The sequence below is a fragment of the Rhamphochromis sp. 'chilingali' genome (genome assembly GCF_963969265.1).
Source record: "Rhamphochromis sp. 'chilingali' genome assembly, chromosome: 12".
Taxonomy (NCBI): domain Eukaryota; kingdom Metazoa; phylum Chordata; class Actinopteri; order Cichliformes; family Cichlidae; genus Rhamphochromis; species Rhamphochromis sp. 'chilingali'.
In genome coordinates, this window is record NC_137939.1 from 20,158,888 (window position 1) to 20,180,215 (window position 21,328).

Here is a 21,328-nt window from a genome sequence, read left to right on the forward strand (position 1 = left end):
ATATTTTAATTTATATTTAATTATGTTGTGGTTTTCAGTGTTTTGTGTTGTTTCACTTTAAATTTGTTTAAAAGGATAAGCTGAAAATTTTAATAGTTAAATTTAATTTAACAGTTAAAAGTTGAAATATAAATAGTTGTATGTAAATTGTTGTTTTTTGCATTATATGATTTATTTACTACATTTTATGTGGAGTGAATAAATACAAGTATATTTACGGTGGCCCATAGAGACAAAGCATGTACAAACTCCAAAACACATACAAACTCCGAAGCATGTACAAACTGCAAAACACGTACAAACTCAGAAGCACGTACAAACTCAGAAGCACGTACAAACTCTGAAGAATGTTGTTTTTTGCATTATATGATTTGTTTATTACATTTTATGTGGAGTGAATAAATAAAAGTATATTTATGGTGGCCCCTAGAGACAAAGCACGTACAAACTCCAAAACACATACAAACTCCGAAGCATCTACAAACTGCAATCGGATATTTACATGTAAACATATATAAATAACCACGTTTTTTTTTTTGTTTTTTTTTACATTAGTACAGTGAAACCCCTACTTACAAAATTAATTTGTTCCAGAGGGTCTTTCGTAAGTCAAAATTTTCGTAAGTCGAAGCACCTTTTTCCATCACCTTTTGAGTGAGGCGATGCTGGCTGAAGACGAAGTTCTTGGTGGAGGAGGAGGTGGCGGAGGTTGAAGAAAGCATGCGTATAAATGCATACATACGTATGTGCACATGTACATAACATTATGGAATTTAATTTATTTTTTAAAATTTTTTGCATTTTATCTACTTCGTTACGCAGGCATTTTGCCGTACCACGGGCAGAAATATTGCTGTTAAGTGCCTTCGTAACTTGAATTTTTCGTTAAATGGGGTCTTCATAAGTTGGGGTTCCACTGTAATTCCTTTTGTGCATAACTTTATATTGTTCTTGATAATAAATTAAAGCAACAAAACAACCTGAAGAGTCGGTTGGGAGTCGAAAGACTCGACTCTTTTTAGTGAGACGAGCCGAAAGAGTCAGTTCTCTAAAAAGAGTCGGAATTCCCATCACTATCTCCCACTGCACTCACCGTTACTGTTCCTCGGCAACCGTGACGTCACACCTAGCGCCAATCGAAGAGCTCGCAAGACCGACGCATCTATCGCGAGGTTATCACATTAGCTTGGTTAGTTAGCTAGCTGCGGAAACCCTGAACGTGTGTCCGTTGTTTATGATTTTATTTTATTCTTCTAAAGCGCTGAGAGGGCTGAGCAGTGCTTATTGATTATTGATTCCTAACGCGTGCAGGAAAGCATAATCGCCGGACCTTGTGTTTGCACGGTAAGCCATGAAAACGCTCGCTGTCTGCTAACTGGTCAGGGCTGTTGCTCAGGAGGAAATGGGTTTGTTTTGAAAGCCTCGGAGAATTTTCCCGTTATGTTTTAGCAAGATTTTCAATCGTGTAAAACCAATTTAGGCATCAGAAATGTTGTGTTATTAATTTTACTTTTTAACCCGTTGCGTGTTTGATTTCTGTGCGTGTTCATTTTGTAATATTGGTCTTATTTGCACGGTTGTCCCGTCGATCTTCGTGTAGGTACAAACTGTGACCAAGCTGTGTCAGTCTTGCTCACGTTTACAGTATTTGTTTGTTTGTTTGTGTTTTTTTTTTTTTTTTTTTTTTAATACTTTTCAGGATCCAATGATGAGTTATGCCGAAAAGCCAGAGGACATCACAAAAGAAGAGTGGATGGACAAATTAAACAACGTTCACATACAGAGGGCGGATATGAATCGGCTCATTATGAATTACCTGGTGACAGGTGAGGCATAGATTGAAGATACAACCTGTAAGTTGAATTTACAAATTGTAAAGTCTTGTTTATCTCTTTGTGTCTGTCTGTGTTTGATTTAAGAGGGCTTCAAAGAGGCAGCAGAGAAGTTCCGGATGGAGTCTGGTATCGAGCCGAGTGTGGACCTGGATTCTTTGGATGAAAGGATAAAGATTAGAGAGATGATCCTGAAGGGCCAAATTCAGGAAGCTATTGCACTCATTAACAGCTTACACCCGGAGCTGCTCGACACCAATCGATACCTGTATTTTCATCTGCAGGTGCGTTTCCGAAAAGCTGTGCAGGGCTCTAATTTTAACGTTGGAAATAACAGTAAGACATCTGATGTAGGTCTGCTCTGCTTTGCAGTGCATTTTCTCTAATAACCTATCCTGCCATTGCCTGTGATGAGATTATGTTCTTTTTCTCCTCCCACAGGAAAAGGAAGTTATTGTGATATTAGATAAAGTTTGACAAGACAAAGCCTGAACGTCAACACTCACTGCTTCGTTTCCCCTCTTGCAGCAGCAACATTTGATTGAGTTAATCAGGCTAAGAGAAACTGAGTCAGCGCTGGAGTTTGCTCAGACACAGCTGGCAGAGCAGGGGGAGGAGAGCCGAGAGTGTCTGACAGAGATGGAGCGAACGCTAGCCCTTTTGGCATTTGACAACCCAGAAGAGTCACCCTTTGGAGATCTGCTCAACATGATGCAGCGGCAAAAGGTGGGCAGGCTTTAGTCTGACTGTAAAGCTGGCCATCTATTTGACATTTATGTTGCATGCATCCAGTATTGTAGACTCTTGTGGATCTGAAATTGGAATAAGAGATCCAGCAGCCAGATGATGATCATTTTATTTATATAGCACATTTCATCACTTGAAACTCATTGGGCTTAACACATAAATTAAAGAAATTTAATAACTGTAGGTTTACAATCCCTTAAGGCAATGAAACCAGCAAAACAGAACAAAACCATATGAAAGAAAAGAAAAATGCATATAAACTGTTAGCCTGTGTGAATAGAAAGGTTTTGAATCTATTTCTAGATGTACACACAGATATAATTGATCTCAAGTCAGCAGGCAGCTTTTATTAAAAAAACAGGACTGCAGTAACTGAATGCACACTCAGTAGACTGAGATCTGATTCTGGGACCAGTTAAAAGATCTGAAGCTGATGACCCGAGAGGTCTGACTGGGTTGGAGACACTGTCAGAGATGTACTGGGGGCCAAACCATTGAGAGCTTTGTGAACTAATAGAAGAATTTCAAAGGTGATTCTGTATTGTACTGGAAGCCAATGGAGGGTTTGTCCTGTCAGGATTCTGGCTGCTGCATTTTGGATAAGCTTAAGATGTCCTAGTGGTGATTTAGACAGGCCTGCAAATAGTGTTGCAATAATCTCACCTAGATGAATGCACGGTACATTTTCTCAGTGTTGGTTTGAGATGTGAAAATTCTAACCTTAGATGTATTTTTAAAGTGACAGAAGGCAATTCTGGTAACCTTAATGTTGTGGTTATCAAAACTGAGATCACTGTCCAAAATTATGCCACGGTTCCTGACTTGCTCACTGCGTTTCAGAGAAATGGATGAAAATATGAACAGTATTTTTGGTCTCTGACTTTTTGGAACAACAAGCTTCCTGGCTTATTTCTTTTAAGTTCTAAAACGTTTTGAGACATCCAACAGTTAATGCCATCACATTATTATTTTTTGAACAGAGGTTAGATAATCACAGCTGTATTTCATCTGCATAAGAATGACAGGTTATATTATTATTCTTTATGACAGTACCAAGTGGGAGGTGGTAATAAACAAAAGATTGACTCTTGAGCAACTCCTCAAATACTTTGCTGAGAAATGAAACATAGAAATAGGTTATTATAATTATTAATTACCAGTGGATAGAAGTCATTTCTATGGTCATGGTGGGATTACAGTACATTTAAGCAATTAATAATATTTCCTAAATTATTTCTAAATGGTGAGACACAGATTTGAATAGTTTGATGGGGATGGGGTCAAGTAAAGAGGTGCAAGGCTTTAACTCTTAAATAACTTCTTCCAGATCTTTAGAATTTACAGGTGACAAAGTGGACATTGATCTTGTGGCAGCAATTTGATCAGAAAGTGAGTCCATCCTAGAGCAGGGCGATATGACCAAAAATATTTATCACGATATACATTTGAAAATTTGCGATAACGATATAACTGACGATATAATTAACACTAGACAAAATACTTTACAACTCCACAACTTTATTAGTGCAAAAAAAAAAAAACAACAACCCATCAATGTATTTTTACTTAAACAAGCAGCTGTTTTTTGTGTGCATTAAAGTTATATAAAAATTTAACAGTACAAATGCAAATTCCTTGCTGACAGTTTAACCAAAAGGCATTTCCAGTGGAAATTGGCCGACATATCCTCAGCATAACCATGTAGAATATCCACAAAACTTAAAAAGAGGTTATACACACACAATATGGTAATATTATGTTGAAGCACAGTACGTATCACTCCGCGAGGCTCTTGCCTACGATAGCCGTAATGCTCCGACAATCCATCAAGCGGTGCGGGTTCATAGCTTAGCAAAGTCGTACTAAAACATTTGACAGATTTTCGAGCGCCGTGTACCACATAAAATCATTTCAAGGTCAGTAAACACAACCAGAATTCATACACAAGGCATACGGGATTATAAGGAGCACTGTCCATTTTCAGAAAACAAAGGATTGATTTTAAGTGTGCCGTATTTTCCAAAAAAACACGGTAATAACACGGTAATAACATTTTTGCTAGCATGCTTTAGCAAAAATAGTGCTTTGTTGTGTATCTGATGGACGAAAGCTAAGCCAGTTCCACACCACTGAAGTTGCAGCATTTTTACAAACCAATTCTGGTTCATCCGTTTCATTCAACGATCCGCTTTCGCTCTTCTCATTCTCCGTCGCCGCCATGCTTTTTCCGCCATGTGCGTATAAAAACAAAGGCACTGCGCATGCGCGTTTTACCCATATTCTATTGCGATATTTCATTTTCTTATTGTTGCCCAACATTATACCGGTATTACCGTGAACGGTATGATATGGCCCAGCCCTAGTCCATCCTAGATAAATTACTTTGAAAGGCTGAGATGTTACCTTTTCTTGTAGAAAGATGCAAATTCATCACATTTATTTGTTGAAACAAATTCAGTTGGTATGGTTTTGGGGATTAAATAGTTTATCAATGCATTAAAATGAAAAAGCAGAATTAGACTGGCTATTGTTGATCAGTTGGGATGTGAAGGGTTGTCTGGCTGATTTGGTTTCATTGGTGTAGCAGTAAAGGGCATTTTTATAGATTACAAAATTAATTTGTAATTGTCTTTTGTCTGTATTTTCTCTCAGATCTCCTGGAGATTCTTTTTGCCATCTTTACCTTTTAGCTGTTTCTCCAGGGTGCTTTTGACAGGAGCAAGGCAGTCAATAATTTAAGAAACTGTATTTTAGAAGTTGTCCATTTCATCACATGATGACATTTTTGGTAATGCACACTTTAAGAAAGTCACTAATAAATGTGTCAGTCATCCTGGCAATGACATGATGCTTATTAATAAATCAGCTTGTATTTGTTTTGACAGATAAACAAACTTCTGAAAATAAGCTGTAATGATCATAAACAGCAACATCCAGGACATTTGTGATAAATGTTGTTTATATTTTTACTCCTTTTTTCTTTGTCTTAAATTGTTTTCCCACGTCTTGGCATACAGGGAACAAAAAAAAATTCTAAATGGCAGATATAAAAAAAATTATTAACTTAAAAAATAGTCCTGACTTTCTTCAAAATATGGTTAGGGTTGCCAGGTATGCTGTCTCAGAGTGTTTTAATTCCTGTTTTGTGGAGTCATGTGAAGCTGAATATAAACATTAAGAGCGCAGTGAATGCCAGCAATAAAAATTTGTTTATTTCAATTTGACTATCGCACACATCTCGGTGCACAGGTGTGGAGTGAGGTGAACCAGGCTGTGCTGGACTATGAAAACAGGGAGTCGACACCCAAACTGGCCAAACTGCTGAAGTTGCTGCTGTGGGCTCAAAATGAGCTGGACCAGAAGAAGGTGAAATACCCCAAAATGACTGACCTTAGCACAGGCACCATCGAGGACCCCAAGTGAACACAACAGACAAGAACCACCACTTTCCACTTCCCCTTAATTTATGATCAGTCAGTGACTGTGTGACAACCAGGTAACATATATGTAAAAACAAATGCTACAGTGTTTCTTTTTTTTCATGTTTCATTCATGAGAGGTAAGACTTAACTCATTGTGCAAACTGTAAATTGCTGTATTTGCAAAGTGGCAGAAATTATTTAGTTTCAGTACAGAACCTGGATTTTTAGGTAGCTCTCAGAGACAACAAAATTTAAATTGCTGTTTTATATTTTGTCTTTTTAAGCTACGATGGTAGTATTATTTATCGTGAACATTTTCCCCACCAGACTTTACTTTGCCAGGAAAAGTTGATGGTGTGAATGAGCACTGTTGGTACTGTGCATAGAACGGGGAGGGAGGGGGGGATTGAGACTCTTGAGACTGGTGAAATGAGAAAAAGTGACTATTTTTCAAATAAATGGAAATCTACACTTTATCTAATTTTAACAATGTAATATTTATGATTTTATTTACTCTCATTTTCGTTTGCCTCTTTTTTTTGTCAGCTTTAAAATCAGCCACATGCTTTTTACGCCGTGAAGTTTGATTGTACCTTGTGTCTATGTGATGCCTTGTAAATTCATTATTTAAGTGTTTGAGAAGGTGAAGGGAGTCCAAATGGAGTTGGTTTCTTACTGAGTTGAGGCCTTTTCTGATATCTACAGTGTGCACTGCCTCCAACATGCTCCAAATGGTTTTTCCTGCTGCACAGGTTTAACGTTCTGGTTAAGTTCAGCCAATCCTGCATGATGATCATGCAGGATTGAGAGAAAGGGCTCCTGTATCTGGATGATGGAGCTGTCAGTTATGGCTACTGTCTAGTTCAACCCCCTCGCGTATGAAATTAATTCAGACGGGAGCAGTTTCCTTTAGTCAGTGGCTTTGTTTTAGTAACTTAAAATGACCCAAAGCTGATACTTTTGGTCTCTAAACAGGTATTTTGAAGAGTGCTATCATTTTTCCACTTTTCAAAGCCATTGGTACTTTCACTTTACCTGCATGTAAGTGTCCCTTTTTTTTTTTTTTTCCAAATGGGGGGGAAAGTACTTGTGCGTGTTTATTTTTGTTTGGTTTGTTTATTTTTATAAAAAGAAACAAACTTGCTGCTAGTTGTCCATCCTTAATTTCTTTTAAGGTTGTGTTGTCTTTATAGAAACTGGCTTTGACCCAGAAAGCTCACATCCCTTTTATTATTCCACATTTCTAAGCTCAGATTTGCAATTATTAAAATAAACTTTTGTGAACCATAAACTGGTTGTTTTGGCATTTTCTGAGTTTAGAGTGTACATGTATGTAAATTATAAAAAGATGCAATAATTAAAGTTAATTTAATCAGATAAAAGTTCATTGAAGATTTTAAATTACCTGGATTTTGATTTAAAATTCATATCGAAATTCATCTGCCCTTTATAGGGGAAACATGCAAATGTTGTATCCACTAAAACCACCAGAGACCTCTGCTGTCTGCACTGCAAATCACAACCAGGTGCATTTGAGTTTTCTTCAAACAAGTTTGACCTGTTAGGCTCATCTGCCTGAGGCTTTGAGGTTCAGCTAAATGACGCTTCTTTATTGCGGAAAGGCTGCAGAGATAACAGATACGGCAGCGTTCTCTGAATGGCTGACAAACACACATCAGGAGCCGACAAGAAGGACTCTAATGGTTCTTTATTGGATCCTAAGATTTGTGAGCCTGATGAATGTAAAGAAGAGGAGTCGGGAGACCGAAACCTATGGCCAAGGTGAGACGGCAAAAGATTTGACTAAGAAAACAGCTAATGACTAGATTGTAGTCTGTCAGGGTATTACTGAGAGCTCACTTGAAACATGTACTCATTTGATACACTAAATGGCTGTCTTAACTCACAATGCCTTTTTTTGTTTGTTTTTTATAAGAACAATGGCAACTGGATACTAAGTGACAAAAGAAATTACATGTGTACTGTAACTATTCACTAGAAATGTAAAGACCGATATGATACACAGTAGTAGTGAAAACAAAGGTACTGGTAGTTCTTTATCTTTTTTAGGTATGTTATTTAGTTTGGTGTGTTTTTACATGTTCATCTGGCTTTGTCCAGGCTCAAATGTCTCAGCAACTCCCAGATGAACTGAGATTACATTTTGCTAAAGACATCAGCTTAATTTTATCACCGACAAGTGAAATTTTTCACTTAGAAGTGGAGTTTCTCAGCATCTACCAACTAGATGTAGCACCAACAAATTGACATCAGTGTTTTTAAATATATTATTTAAACTTCTTGATTATTGCACAGACTGCTGTGAAGCCCTGTATAAAGAATTATGCTGCACCTGAGATGTAATGACTTTTGTCTTTGCTTTACTTGCAAAAATATTGAGATGTCCATGAGCCTCTGGAGTGTTTTGTGTTTAGTACTAATTAACAAATATTAGCACGTTAAAGCACTAAACCAACATTATCACACCAGCACGTCAAACACCATCTCTGTGAGGATATTTACTTGCCAGTATGAGCATTTGCATTTGTCCAAGTGCAGGTGCACACAGTGGCTATAGACTCTTTGTTTAGTGCTGCTGACATCACTAGACTGGTTTTCGCTCACCCAGTTCGCTGGAAGCAGTTTACTGCAAAATCTGACTATATAAGCAAGAGCTGTTTGCCTCACAGATCCCTGGCTCGAAAATGGATCGTGATGCTGTTTATGGGCACCTGCTTCCTCTATTGTGCGCGGATGGCCATGCCTGTCTGCGCCGTCTCAATGGCTGCTACGTTTCATTGGAGTAAAATTGATTCCGGGGTGGTTTTGGGTGGATTCTTCTGGGGTTACTGTCTCACACAGATCCTGGGAGGACACGCGAGTGACAGGTAAGGATGTGATGCGTTAAAGCACACATGACTTCGCTTAATGAGCAAATAACCTTCCAGGTCTGTTTACTGTGAAGTTAGATTTTGAGTTTCAGGATGTTGCTCTGTGAATGATTGTTGTTTATTAGAGTGGGAGGAGAGCGTGTCCTGTTCTTCTCTGCATCATCATGGGCTCTGATCACAGCTGGCACTCCTCTGCTGGCCCATCTTGGCTCTCACACCCTGGCTCTCATGACTGTGGCCAGGTTTCTCATGGGAATATCACAAGGTTAGTATTCTACCAGTGATTATGTTCTAGTAAGAATGTACAATTCATTTATACAGATCAAAATCCCAAAGCACTTTACATTAAAACACAAAAAATATACATAACGGTGCAAAGCAATACAATATAAAACAACACATTTATTAAAAACTTGTCTGTGCAAAAATGTCAATTCCAAAAACTGGCAGGTAATAAACCCGTGACGGGGGCCAAAGTGTGAAAAACGGTGTGGATCATTACTGTCACCGGATGAAACCTCGGTGAGACATTGTCCCACCCCACCATCCTGTGAGCTGTTGGGGTCACCAAGGTGCGAGTGGAAGAAACAATCTCAAGCATGGATTGTGGGTAGCCAAAACATAGTTGCCCCTGGTGATGATAATGACCCATGCCTTTTTTTCACGCACTGGCTCGTGTAAATCACATGATCAATAGTGGGTTAATGACCCAACCCTCAGGACCACCTCCAAAGGGGTCGGCCCCTACCAGGGATTTATTAAAGAAGCCTCTTTGGTGACAGAAGAAGTCCAGTTTGTCTTTTTCACACAGGCAACTGAATTAAACTAAACTAAAAAAGTGTAAATTTGCATGTGTACAGAGAAAAAATCGAGCCAGGGTTAAGAGTTTTACGCTGCTTTGCAGATAGTTAGGCTGAAAAGTCAGTGTCTTGATCTGTCTCCCCTTCTGTGGTGCACTGAAGAGTTGGACAGCCCAGCAGACAAAAGACTTCCTCGATCTCAAAGTAGTACAAGACAGCCACAGGAGTCTCTTACTGAGCAAGCTCATGACAGACAGCTGTCTATTTAGTTCTTTTTTTCAACCACTGATGCAAGGGCTTAAGCTGCATGCCATAACTGCAGAGCCCATTGTCCTAACCAGTCTTTCCTAGTCCCTCTTAATGCTTTCCAGCAAATCACTGCATTGAAGAGAACACTCACTGGAGATTACTGCAGTCCAAGCTTGTTGCCCATCTTCAGTCTCATGCTGAACATTGAATAAGACAAAAACACTCTGATGCCTGTTCAGTAAATACAAAGTAGTGAGAGAGACTGGAAACAGTCAGTTGGTGGACGGTGGATCTGATAACCCATAGCTGGTGATGTTATCATAACTTTGTAATCAATGGTAGTCCTGGGCCATCATGGGAAATGACCAATCATGTTACTGTGATGTCAAAAGTTTCCAACAAAAAAGAAGAAAAGCTTTCAGAAATGGGCACACTGCTACAGGTCACCTGGTTGAGCAGGCTACCTATGAGTCAAAAGTTAGTCATGCATCGTCGAGCTGAGTGTTTTTACCATCTTGGTGTTATGAACCCAAACTTGGTGAGCGAGCTGTGGCTCTAACAATAAAAGAGAAGACGTCGCATGTTAGAGTTCAGTGAGCATGCTCTGCAGAATCTTTTTTGACCATAATTAGCAAAACAGACCCAATCTTTTATCCTGTTTTGCCTAAATCCAGTGATCAAACCCATTAAGCAATCAAGAAAGTGTTTACCGAGGTCACAGCTTAATTCCACATTTATACTTCTGGTTTCCTCTGACACACAGAACTCAGTCCCATGGGTTAAAGCTCTTTGTGGTGGACAAAAGGATAAAACAATCGTATCTTTAAATATTATATTATAAAATGAGCCACACTTTAGTCTTGTTTTTCCAAGCTGCAACTATGAAATCACAACTCTGTGACTGGTCTGTTGAGATGAGCAGCATAAATAGTGTGATGAAAACAACTCCAAGTAGCGAAAAGCTGCAGCAATTAAGTTGTTTTATCCAGTTTGTTAGCTGCTCAAAACCAAAGTATAAAAATGGGAATTTGTGGTTTGTTTGTTCTCTTGACTGAGAGCAGTTGCTAGGCAACAAGCATAAATGTTAGGAAGTGAGTGTTCCCAGTCAGAAGTGCGAGCAGGCAGATTTTCAAACAGAATTTTTGACTTGTTGCTCGTTTCACTTTCAAAAAGTACAAAACATATCCAGCTGAGTGTTGTGCCATTTTAATGCCATTAACCTTCAAGTGTAGCCATGCCAACATACTGGTTTTGTCAGGCAGAGTAAAATCACACAAGTTCAACATGGTGTTTTTTCTTTTGCTTGCTTTGTTTTGTTTTTAGTAATTGCGTGGCTATGACCCGTTACAATGACAGATGCATGTTGAGCTTGCTCTAGTTTAAGGAAGCTGGTTCCTGGTACAGATTTCATGCTACCACTCGGGGAATGTGATTCATAATGTTTAGCATAAGTTTTCCAAAAGTAAGCGCAGCCATATCTGACCACAAGCTGAACTAGTCCTTCAAATAAAACCTTAAGTTCTCCAGGTTTATTAAACATATTGTAGATGGGGTAGCTCAGGCTCACAAGTTCCTCCCCCGAGTTCTGCAGGGTTCTGCAGGTGTCTTTTTTTTTGGCTAGCATACATGTATAATAGATCTGAAACGACAGCAGTCCTTTTTCTGACTGTAAATGTAGTGAACTTTTGTGTGCACAACTGTGGGTGCAACTTCACCAGCTTCCAGTCCAAGAGGAAGAGGACAAAGTCTGGAGAGGTTAATACTCCCACACTTACACTACTTTATTGTTTGACTGACATGTTTTGGCTTGTGGCCCTCACCACTATAACACCAGAGTTTTTCTTCATTTCCTGTATGTTGATATGTGCCGCATGCTATCAACACTAATCCTGGATATAAAGGATCCTGACCACCCTATGCCAAACACCAGAATTCACCTCAGAGGGGAAACGCCCAGTGGTCATGTGCTTTTAATGTTGTAGCTGATTGGTGAATACTCTGTGAATTTAAAGTGTCTTGTAATTTCTCACAGGTGTTTTTTTCCCATCTTTGGCCAGCCTGTGCTCACAGCGTGTTGTGGAAGGGGAGAGAGGGTTTTTAATGAGCACATTGCAAAGCGGTACACATCTTGGGTATGTTTTACACACATAACAGCTGACATATGAATATACATTTATCTCTGATGGCATGCTTTTGTCTTGATCTCTGTTTCTCTTTCAGAACATTGTTAGCTGGTGGGTTGGGGACCCTGATGCTCGACCGCTATGGCTGGGAAAGCATGTTCTACAGTATCGGTTTCCTGTCCGGACTCTGGGCTCTCATTGTTTGGCAGTGTTTACTAAAAGGTACAGCAGTGAATCATGTATTCTTAAATAACAAAGAGGCTTAATATACTGTTTTTCTTTGACAGATAGTTCAAATTTTTTCATTTATTTATTTATTTATAATTTTCAATCACTTTTTAAAGAAAACAAAAGCAGTTTTGGTGTCACAGTTCCATCCCAGATTTTATGTTGTACCTGGCTGGTTGAATGTATTCCCTGAAACGGCACTTGCCTCTGAAAGCTGCCCATCATCCACACAGAGTGGTTTGCTCCGGTTTCTTGGATGTACTTCAGGAAGTGTCTGAATCTCACCCTAGGTCTGTTAGCAAGTCTGTTCACTGAAAAACATTCCAATGAGTGATTACAAGTGGAAAATTAGAAAATAAAATCAAAGCTCATATTAAAAACAGAAGATTAGGAGTAGATTCAAAAACATCATGATAGGAATCAGTTGCCCAAATGCTAAAGTGGTGCATGGAGAAGCTGTTTGTGGCAGCTGCTCATTTCCTGAGTTCACTGGCATAAAAGTTTATGTATAAATTCATGTCTAATGACTTTAAGTGTAATGACTTTGGGACTTTTAATCTGGCGTCTCTATGATAGGGATCCTTTTTTTGGATTGACATATATTTGTCTCCTGGTGATCCCTAGGAGATTTTTTTTAATCTAGAAGTTCCACAAACTGTCTGATTTGATATGTTTGATTTGATGGGCCTTTATGTTTATATGCACTTATGCAGATAAATGATACATCCCTGCAAGTTCCTTTATAAATGTAACCTTGTTTTTAAAGAGCTCGAGCTACTTTTCTTCAGTTCTTGTGTTTAAAAATACTTTAAAATCTTCCAAAATTACTGAAAGCTACAAACAGAATTTGAAGAAACGCCTGCTATGTCTTTGTCCCAAACATTTAAATATTGTGTTGAAGAGAGATATTAGGTGCAGTTGCACGTGAGGCCCCTCTGTGTCGGGTTTGCATGAACTCGCTGTGCCTGTGCTTCCTCTAACAGTCGACATTAATGTTAGGTTAAAAGCTGAATCTAATTTGGCTGTAGCTGTGAAAGAAACCATGAATAGTTTTACGCCCCTCTGTGACAGTCCTGTAATAGACACACTACACTGCATTCATTCTTCTATTTATTATGGTGCGGAAGGTGATTGGCTGTAAGATTCCAGCCATTTCCTTAATAACACTGCTTCTTTTTGTCATAAAAATTTGCCTGATGAAGGTCTAGTAGTGAAACACTGAAAATAAATATTTCTGCAAGTTAGCCAGTTTATGGAAATCAGTCTTCAGCACTTGTTATGAAACACAGGTGCTGAAGACCGATGTGTTTTAAAGCGTTTTTGCTAGTTTTATTTACTGATATATTTATATCTCTATCAATCTCAAATGTAATGGAAGATGGTAGTTTAAGCTCATGCTCAGTGTATGTTTTAGGTGAACTTACCCCAAAGGTGATGGAAACAAAGAAGAACTCAGAGTGGAGTCTGTCAAGAATACCCTGGCTGAGCCTTTTTAAGAAGCCGCCTGTCTGGTACAGCTTATAAAGTCTTTTATTTTTTCATAATTACCACCTCATATTTGTGTGAGTCTCCCAGCCTCACCGCATCTCTCTCCTCTGCTCTCTCTCTGGTCGCTATCTTCTTCTCTCTCTAAGGGCCATGGTGTTTGCTCACATGTGTATGTGCAGCACATCCTACACACTGTTATCATGGCTGCCAACATACTTCAAAGAATCATTTCCTCATGCCACGGTATTTCCACCATTACTGCTACTTAGCTAATAAGCATGGTGCACTGTTTCCTGGACCTACATGACAACCCTCTGAAGCTGTCTGTTCCTGCAGGGATGGGTCTATAATGTTGTTCCATGGCTAACTGCAATCCCATCAGCACTCGTTGGAGGATACGTTTCAGATTTCCTCATTAACCGAGGTATCAAAAAAAGGTCGCTCTTCTACTGTGATGTTTGTTATGTTGCAGTTAGAATATGTTTTATTAAAGATGTATGAAATGTTCTGGTTTGGTATCTGTAGGATATGGTGTAGCATCTGTGAGAAAGATAATGCAGGTAAGTGTGAGAGCGTAGCTGTTGTTTGAACTGATAAAAGCGTGTGTGCGGTGAGAGATTTGTCCTGACTAGTTACTGAAGTGTTCTTTGGGAATTTATGCAGTCTGTTTTAAACATGTATTTACAAGCCTGGCAGCTTTCATAGAACTGTTTATATGCCAGTGCTCTAGATTACTGCTGCATTATCTGCTCTGTAAGTGTAAACTTGTGTAAAAACTACAAAAAAAATTCAAACGCTTGTTCTTTATGTGCACAGTTTTATTATTCTGACCATCTTGAAGTACAGCTATGAACATGTGCATTGCATTAAGTATTGACATAATCAAACCATTAGAAATTTGCTCACCCGGCTGTCACTTTTGTTCATCTTTAGCCTGTGGACTGTGCCTTTAAATACTCACCTGTATGTCTCTCTGTCTGATCCTCAGTTTTTTGCCATGGGAGTATCAAGTATGTTTATTTTACCTCTCTCTGGAGTTGTCACATTTCCTGCAGCTGTGATTTACATTTGTGCTGCTGTGGGTCTCACCACCTTCACCAGCGGGTAAAAATGTCCGATTTATACTAAATACTCAGACCAGCTACTAATAGGTTTCTCAGGCACTTTTTACATTTGATGACCTCATTCTCACATCAGATCCTGGCTTTCTCACCATCCTCATTCTCCTTGACCTCAGTGCTGCTTTTGACGCTAGATGAGAATAGGTTATAATATGGTCAGTAGACTCTGTGTGGAAAATGACTCCTGTTAATCCAAACCATCAACCAGGACTTATGTGCTGTGTTGAGAAAGAAAGGGGTGTGTTCTAGAAAGATTAGATAGTGGTCTCTTGGTTCATGCCCTGGTCACCTCATGCTTGGATTATTGTAACTTCTTATATGAATCTACGAGAGTATCAGAAGTAAACAAGTCACCATTACTGCAGTGGCTTCTTGCCAAAGAGTGGAGAGACATTTGTTAGAAAGGGTAAAAAATATTCAGAGAAAGTCATTTATTTTCAGTGCTAAAATTGGTTAAAAGATGAGTCATGACAACACTTTCTTCACACTCAACAGTTAACACAGCATATTTAATTGCCCTCAGTAGAAACACCTTTTAATACACAGCCCAAAGCCCATTACCAGCTTTAGACACTGAATCTTATGTGGGCCATGCTGTATATGCAGAGTGTCAGTAAAGAAAGAAAAAAAATAGATTTGTGGCTCTGTGAGTCAGCTGGGTTGTAGGTCTTTGGCAAATGGTCCTGAAAATTCAAAATGTATTTCTGTTTTCAGTAGCAAGGCACATTTGGTGCAACAGCATGACAGTGACTCAAAAGAAACTACAGTGCCCACATTTATTACCATGTGACTCAGAACAACACTGCATCTCGCTGGTGTCTTATTTAAAAATATTGGTGCTTGACAGCAAAGCTTTGTGACACACAAAAACCAGATAATGTACCAGGTTGTATTTGTTAGTTTTTATTGTTTAGTTTCATGTTGGGTTTTAGTGCTTAGAATGAATTTGTAAAAGTTATGTCAAGAGAAGTCAATGAAAAGCCATAGTTAACCTATCAAAACACAGTATTTCATTGAAATAACACAAAAGACTCAAGTAAACCCCCCACAAATCTAATTTGTTCAGTAAGTTCAACTATAGATGATTGCTTAAAAACAATACTTGTGAGATTAGTTTTTATTTTTTAACATTAGTTCCCTCTAAGCAACAGATGTGGTAAATCCTATCATACTGGATAAGAAGCAAAAACCAAAAAATCACAATAGTTTGTTTTTAAACAGTAGCTGATGTGTTTGCTCCTGCTGTAAATCTTTGTTAAAATTCCTTCAAATTCGTCTGCTTCTTATTTTTCTGTTTTAGTGGTGTTTCTGTGAATGTACAGGATCTGACACCATCGTGTGCAGGCGCCCTGTTTGGTGAGTTTCTGTGGTTTTTAGGTTCTTCAAGCTGGCCCAGTGTCTGGCTTTTTCAATGTCTAATAAAATTTTCTTTCCTGCTTCAGGTTTTATGAATATGATGGGCTCTTTTGTGGGTATGTAGCCAAAGTCTGACCTTTACTGTAGAAGTGTACATTGCTGAGCACAGGGGGTGATATCTGATGGCTGATATCTTTCTGTTTTGCACAGGGGTGGTGCTGGTGTCTTTATCAGGATACCTGATTGAAGTCACACAGTCATGGTCCGTGGTCTTTGCCCTCATCACTTTAGTAAATGCCACGGGTCTCGGTGTCTTCCTCATCTTTGGAGGTGCTCGCCGTGTGGACCTAGTGGAGTATTCCAGGATTATTGAGATATGACCCAGAGTAATTTATGATAATTATGTTTTTCAGAACATGTTAGTCTTTATTTATTTATTTATTTATTTATTGATGAATCAGGTAATACACAATACATCGCACAAAAATGTTTATCTGTATGTATGTTTGGCCATGTTTAAAGTTCTACTTTTGGATAGTTGCAGTGCAGCCTTTGAATGGTGAGCACATGTCCTTAGTTATCGTGCAGTTTCCCCCCCCCCCCCCCCAATTTTGTGTGCATATGAGTCGAAAACTTTGTCTATTTGACAAAATAATTTTAGCCACTCTTACCAAATAATATATTATATTATATTATTAAGCAGCAGATTTAGTGTATTAGAAAGTAGAGCATCAAGAGGGTATAGAGGTCATAATTTGTCACAATAACCTGTCAGGTTATTTAAACTTTTCTGAGAGGCAGCTGGACTCCTGGGCTGCTTTCAGGGTTTAATAGAAAATGTAATATGTGATGGGAGACTTCGGCCAATCACAGATCTTTTCAGAACAGGTAACAAAAAAGTGTATATAAAAACAGGTAGAGTATGCATCAGGTGAAGGACTTTTACCTGGAAGATCAGGGTTCAGGATCAGGGTCTTGTCTAGTGGGAGGAGCTTATAGGAGGAGTTTCAGGTTATCTGTAATTCCTTTGTTTTGTTTTGTTTAAATGTTGCATACTTTAGTTTTAACCAGCACTGAAGACCTAATGTTAAACTTTAGCAGGATTAATAAAACAACTCTTTTATATGTATTTATAATGACATTATAAACATCTTTATTCAGGTGTTTTCAATGGTGCTGTAAAGTTTGGGTCGTAAAAGTGTTTTAAATGTTTATACTTGATCTGTGCAGTTGTTGATATTTAACATCTACAAAAAGGTGTTTTGTTTTGTGGGTGTTTTTCCTTTAGTTTCTATTTAAATTTGGTTTTATTTAAAACATAATAGTGGCTTTTTACTTTCACCATTGGTTTACAATATTAGGAATGTGTATTCAGCTGATTTTAATAATGTGTCATTTGGTTTGTAAAAATGTTGCAGTACTTTTTTGAAAGCATAGGCTTGTATATGGCTTGTATAGGAACTTTTAGTCTTGTAAAAAAAGTAACATAAAAACTACTTTTTTAATGTGTCAGGCTTAAATTGGGAAAAGTGCACTACAAAAGTCCACTTCTATCGTGAAGAAAAAAAATTATTTTTTTTGTTCCATAAATAAAAATATAAATTTAATAAATAAAGGGGCATACATGTCTTTTTATTTTATTCTTCCTGTTTAAAGGGAGTCTTTCCTTCTCACTGTTCCCAAGTGCTCATAGGGCGTCCTCTGATTGATGGTGCCTCTCTCAAATATCGTAAGGGCCACAACACATTAAGGCAGCAGTTGTATTGGTCCTCCCGCTTTAAAGTCAGCTCTCTTCTGATTGGCTGTCCCACACAAACATGAGTTCAAAACAGCAGGTGTGTGGAACATGTTTTCACATCTTGTGTCTGAGATAATTGCTCTCTGTGACATCATAGAGAGCCAGTAGAACAAAACCTGTCTGAAACAGAGTGTTTTTGGTTCAGAAAGTTACCTTAACATTCAATAGCAAAGTAAATTTACCTTTTTATGCTTAAATTTGAGCGGGCACTCTGGACTTCTGGAGGTCAGGAATTAATAAAGCATAACATTCAAGAACTAAAGTTATTTTTAATTGTTCATGAATGCATGTAAATAACTGTAATTTGGCATCTTGATCATAACAGCTATGCACTTTATCATTTTCAGCTATAAATCAGCACTGTAAATCTGAAAATCCACGGATAACCACAATAAATATAACAATATAATATCATATAACTATTGTTTTTGTACCGACCATTGCAAAAATATAAAAATGATTTTGTTAATTACCAATACTGTTAATTTAAGGCAGCTCTGGCATAAACCTTACACTGGGTGGTGATCTAATACATTTAAGTACTGTATGTCAATAAAGAAGAAAGAAAATAAGGCAAAAGATCGTTGGTGACGCAAATATGAAAATCAATAATTCTTGTTGCTGATGAATGAGCTGCACATTATTCTGTTTCTTGTTTAGTGACGTATCTGTGAATGGATCTCACCCGGCGTGTTCAGGCGCCCTCTGCGGTGAGTTTATATATTTCAGCTTCATCGGAACTGGACCATTGTTGCGCTTTTTAATTTCTCTTCCATTTCAGGTTTCATAGATATGATGGACAGTTCTATCTGTCGGTCTGTATCCTGAAAGGGAATCAGACCCTTAAAAATGCACATTGTTGAGTCACTGATAGCCGTTGTTCCTCATGTGTTGCACAAATGCTGCGAAACGGCATATTTTATGTTTTCATTTTTGTAATTTATGCATTTTCGTTATTTATCACAGTCGTGATATTTTCCATTATTTGCATAATTAGAAATGTTGCATTTGTCTATAGGATGTGTGAATGGTTGTCCTCAAGGAGCAGCTTCTTCTGTGATTTTAATGCGGTTACAGCGAAGAAAATACAACTTTATAAACTATTAGATTGAATATATTTAGGGGATGAAGCTGTATAGAGGCTCCTGTGCGGTTAACTGACTCCCAGCGGGTCCGCTTTCAGCACCCTGGTCAGCGCATGCGGATCTTTTCCTGCCCACAGAAATGAAAACATTGCAGTACCGCTCGGCATCGGGTCCATATATTTTATTAACACGCTCTGTAGACGCTTTAATGGGGTCAAACACTTTGCGTCTCATAGCGGATCCACGTCATGACGTTACTGCTTCAGCTGTGAACACCGGGATATGAAAGACGCATGCAAATCAGAACGGGGGCGGTTTTTGCTGTAGAGAAATGTGAAATATCCAGAAAACCGAAAATATCTGTCAGATACTTAAACCTCGGAGTCCGGAGGGCTGACGCAGGTTTTTATTTCCTCTGACTCAAAGCCTGGCTGAGCATCACCAGTGGGCTTGCCCGCCCGCCTCGGACTGTGGACGGCATTGTCTGGCCTGCTTCACCTCCACACATCCATCACTGAGAATAAAACAGGACAGGTGCTGTGTCACGGAATGAAGACGCGCCGGGGACGATGGACTGATAATTCACGGTCGCGCAGGAGGGAAAGAAGACGAAGGCGCGCATTGTGTGATGTGTTTTAATTTATGTTGATGGTTGGTGTGAAATTCAGGTCATATTTTCAAGACATGTAAACGGCGATGCAGAGTGATGGCGCTCAGGCCTGTCGGGTTATTTGTGTGTTTTTTCTGTCTGTGACGGTCAGAAGCTCCAACTTTCCTCGATAAGGGAGCCAGGGTTGCCGCTCCTCGTGTTCACGGCGGACCTTGATTTATTAGCCATACAATTAAGGCACGCGGTGAATGCCAAGAGAGGAATCAAACTCTGCACCATCCCCGCATCATTCACGGAGACGGAGGGCTGCTGAGACAGGAGGGAGCGCATCTGCTGCTTCTCATCCCATCGCTTTTGATCAAAAATTAACCACGAGTAATAGAAAATCATTTAATCTCATTTTCTATCGGTTTAGAAGTATTTTTTTTAAGAACCCGTAACCACAAAATACTCATATTCAGCCTGTCGCTGCTTTCCTATCAGTGAGGATGAATCAGTTCATTACTTTATGTCAATAAAGTCCTCATATGTGTGTTTAACTGTGTTCAGGAGGAAAATAAACACAAACAGCATGACGCAAACTGGTATGAGCTTTGTATTTATTATGTTAAAGAGTACAACAGCTTTATCACTTGATACCTTAACTGAAAACTAATTTTTTAAAAACAACCAAGCAGATAATGAAATAAATTTGAATCACATTGTCCACATTAAGAAAAGATTTTAATGTAATTATACTTCCAGTATTACTATTTACGGGTACTTTCCTTTTCTGAACTACAGCTTAAATAAAAACACTGATTTTTGTATTTCAGACCATTCATTTTAGAGCTTTTATCACATTATTTCTTTTATTACTTAACGAAATAAAACTCTACTAAGATGTTAGGCTGTAATACTATAGATGACGTTACCTATAGAATGTAAGTATTATGAGTATGAGTATTATGCAAAGATTATAATCCAGTAATCACACATATGATACAGTGATTTAGATTTTTGTATTCTACTCATATAGGATTTACAAGAGTGGTAATAGTTGCCTCAGTAGACCCTGAAATTTGTGACTATTTCCTGCATCTGTATTTTCATCTGATTAAATATTGATTTCTTCATGTTGTTGTTTTTGGGTCCTCTCGTTAAAAAAAATCCTGGAAACACCTCTGCATTCCAGTGATCTTCATGGAGACATCAGATAACAAGCAGCTGATATACTGTAAATAATGTATTTGCTGATTCAAACATGAACTTGTAAAGATCGGAGGTGTGTCTGAAGGAGAAGCTGGGAGTCTTTAGCCAATAAAGCACACCCCATGCAGTCATCCTTTCTGGCTGTAATAATAACCAGACAAAATCACCTTTATGTTGTGTTAAGTAAAACTGGTGCCGGAGGCCATAAACTCGTTAGGAAAGTGTTTACTGAGGTCACAAGTTAAATTTATAATTTTGCTAGACTTTTATGTAACCGGACCTTTTCAAACTACAGATGCTGCCCCCTGCTGTTCATTAGAAAGATGGAAGGTTGAAAGTATTTCTGCTGTGGCTTCAGTTTTGTGACCTGAAAGCTACGCTCATCTT

At 38.5% G+C, this 21,328-nt stretch overlaps 2 protein-coding genes across 2 annotated transcripts; both read left to right on the plus strand.

The window, feature by feature from the left end:
* Window positions 1-1,146: 1,146 nt before the first annotated feature.
* LOC308407265 (glucose-induced degradation protein 8-B homolog) lies at window positions 1,147-6,391 on the plus strand. Its single transcript, XM_080898824.1, has 5 exons — window positions 1,147-1,344; window positions 1,700-1,826; window positions 1,920-2,116; window positions 2,361-2,558; window positions 5,829-6,391. Exons 2-5 carry the CDS (start codon window positions 1,706-1,708, stop codon window positions 6,000-6,002), a joined length of 690 nt encoding a protein of 229 aa, XP_080754950.1. The 5' UTR covers window positions 1,147-1,344; window positions 1,700-1,705; the 3' UTR covers window positions 6,003-6,391.
* Window positions 6,392-7,399: 1,008 nt separating this feature from the next.
* On the plus strand, window positions 7,400-17,872 carry LOC308407264 (voltage-gated purine nucleotide uniporter SLC17A9-like). Its single transcript, XM_080898823.1, has 14 exons — window positions 7,400-7,527; window positions 7,624-7,783; window positions 8,692-8,889; window positions 9,018-9,157; window positions 11,974-12,073; window positions 12,162-12,286; window positions 13,707-13,803; window positions 13,927-14,023; window positions 14,117-14,204; window positions 14,306-14,340; window positions 14,769-14,884; window positions 16,202-16,257; window positions 16,344-16,373; window positions 16,468-17,872. The coding sequence occupies exons 2-14, from the start codon at window positions 7,659-7,661 to the stop codon at window positions 16,635-16,637; spliced, it is 1,377 nt and encodes a 458-aa protein (XP_080754949.1). The 5' UTR covers window positions 7,400-7,527; window positions 7,624-7,658; the 3' UTR covers window positions 16,638-17,872.
* The last annotated feature ends 3,456 nt before the right edge of the window (window positions 17,873-21,328 follow it).

What these genes read in the sequence shown, in the direction of transcription:
- LOC308407265 (XM_080898824.1), top strand. Translation starts at nt 1,706, where the DNA reads ATGATGAGTTATGCCGAAAAGCCAGAGGACATCACAAAAGAAGAGTGG. An exon ending in ACCTGTATTTTCATCTGCAG is followed by an intron (nt 2,117 to 2,360) that starts GTGCGTTTCCGA and finishes CCCCTCTTGCAG; the next exon opens with CAGCAACATTTGATTGAGTT. An exon ending in ACATGATGCAGCGGCAAAAG is followed by an intron (nt 2,559 to 5,828) that starts GTGGGCAGGCTT and finishes CTCGGTGCACAG; the next exon opens with GTGTGGAGTGAGGTGAACCA.
- LOC308407264 (XM_080898823.1), top strand. Translation starts at nt 7,659, where the DNA reads ATGGCTGACAAACACACATCAGGAGCCGACAAGAAGGACTCTAATGGT. An exon ending in GGAGGACACGCGAGTGACAG is followed by an intron (nt 8,890 to 9,017) that starts GTAAGGATGTGA and finishes GTTGTTTATTAG; the next exon opens with AGTGGGAGGAGAGCGTGTCC. An exon ending in CTGTGAGAAAGATAATGCAG is followed by an intron (nt 14,341 to 14,768) that starts GTAAGTGTGAGA and finishes TCTGATCCTCAG; the next exon opens with TTTTTTGCCATGGGAGTATC.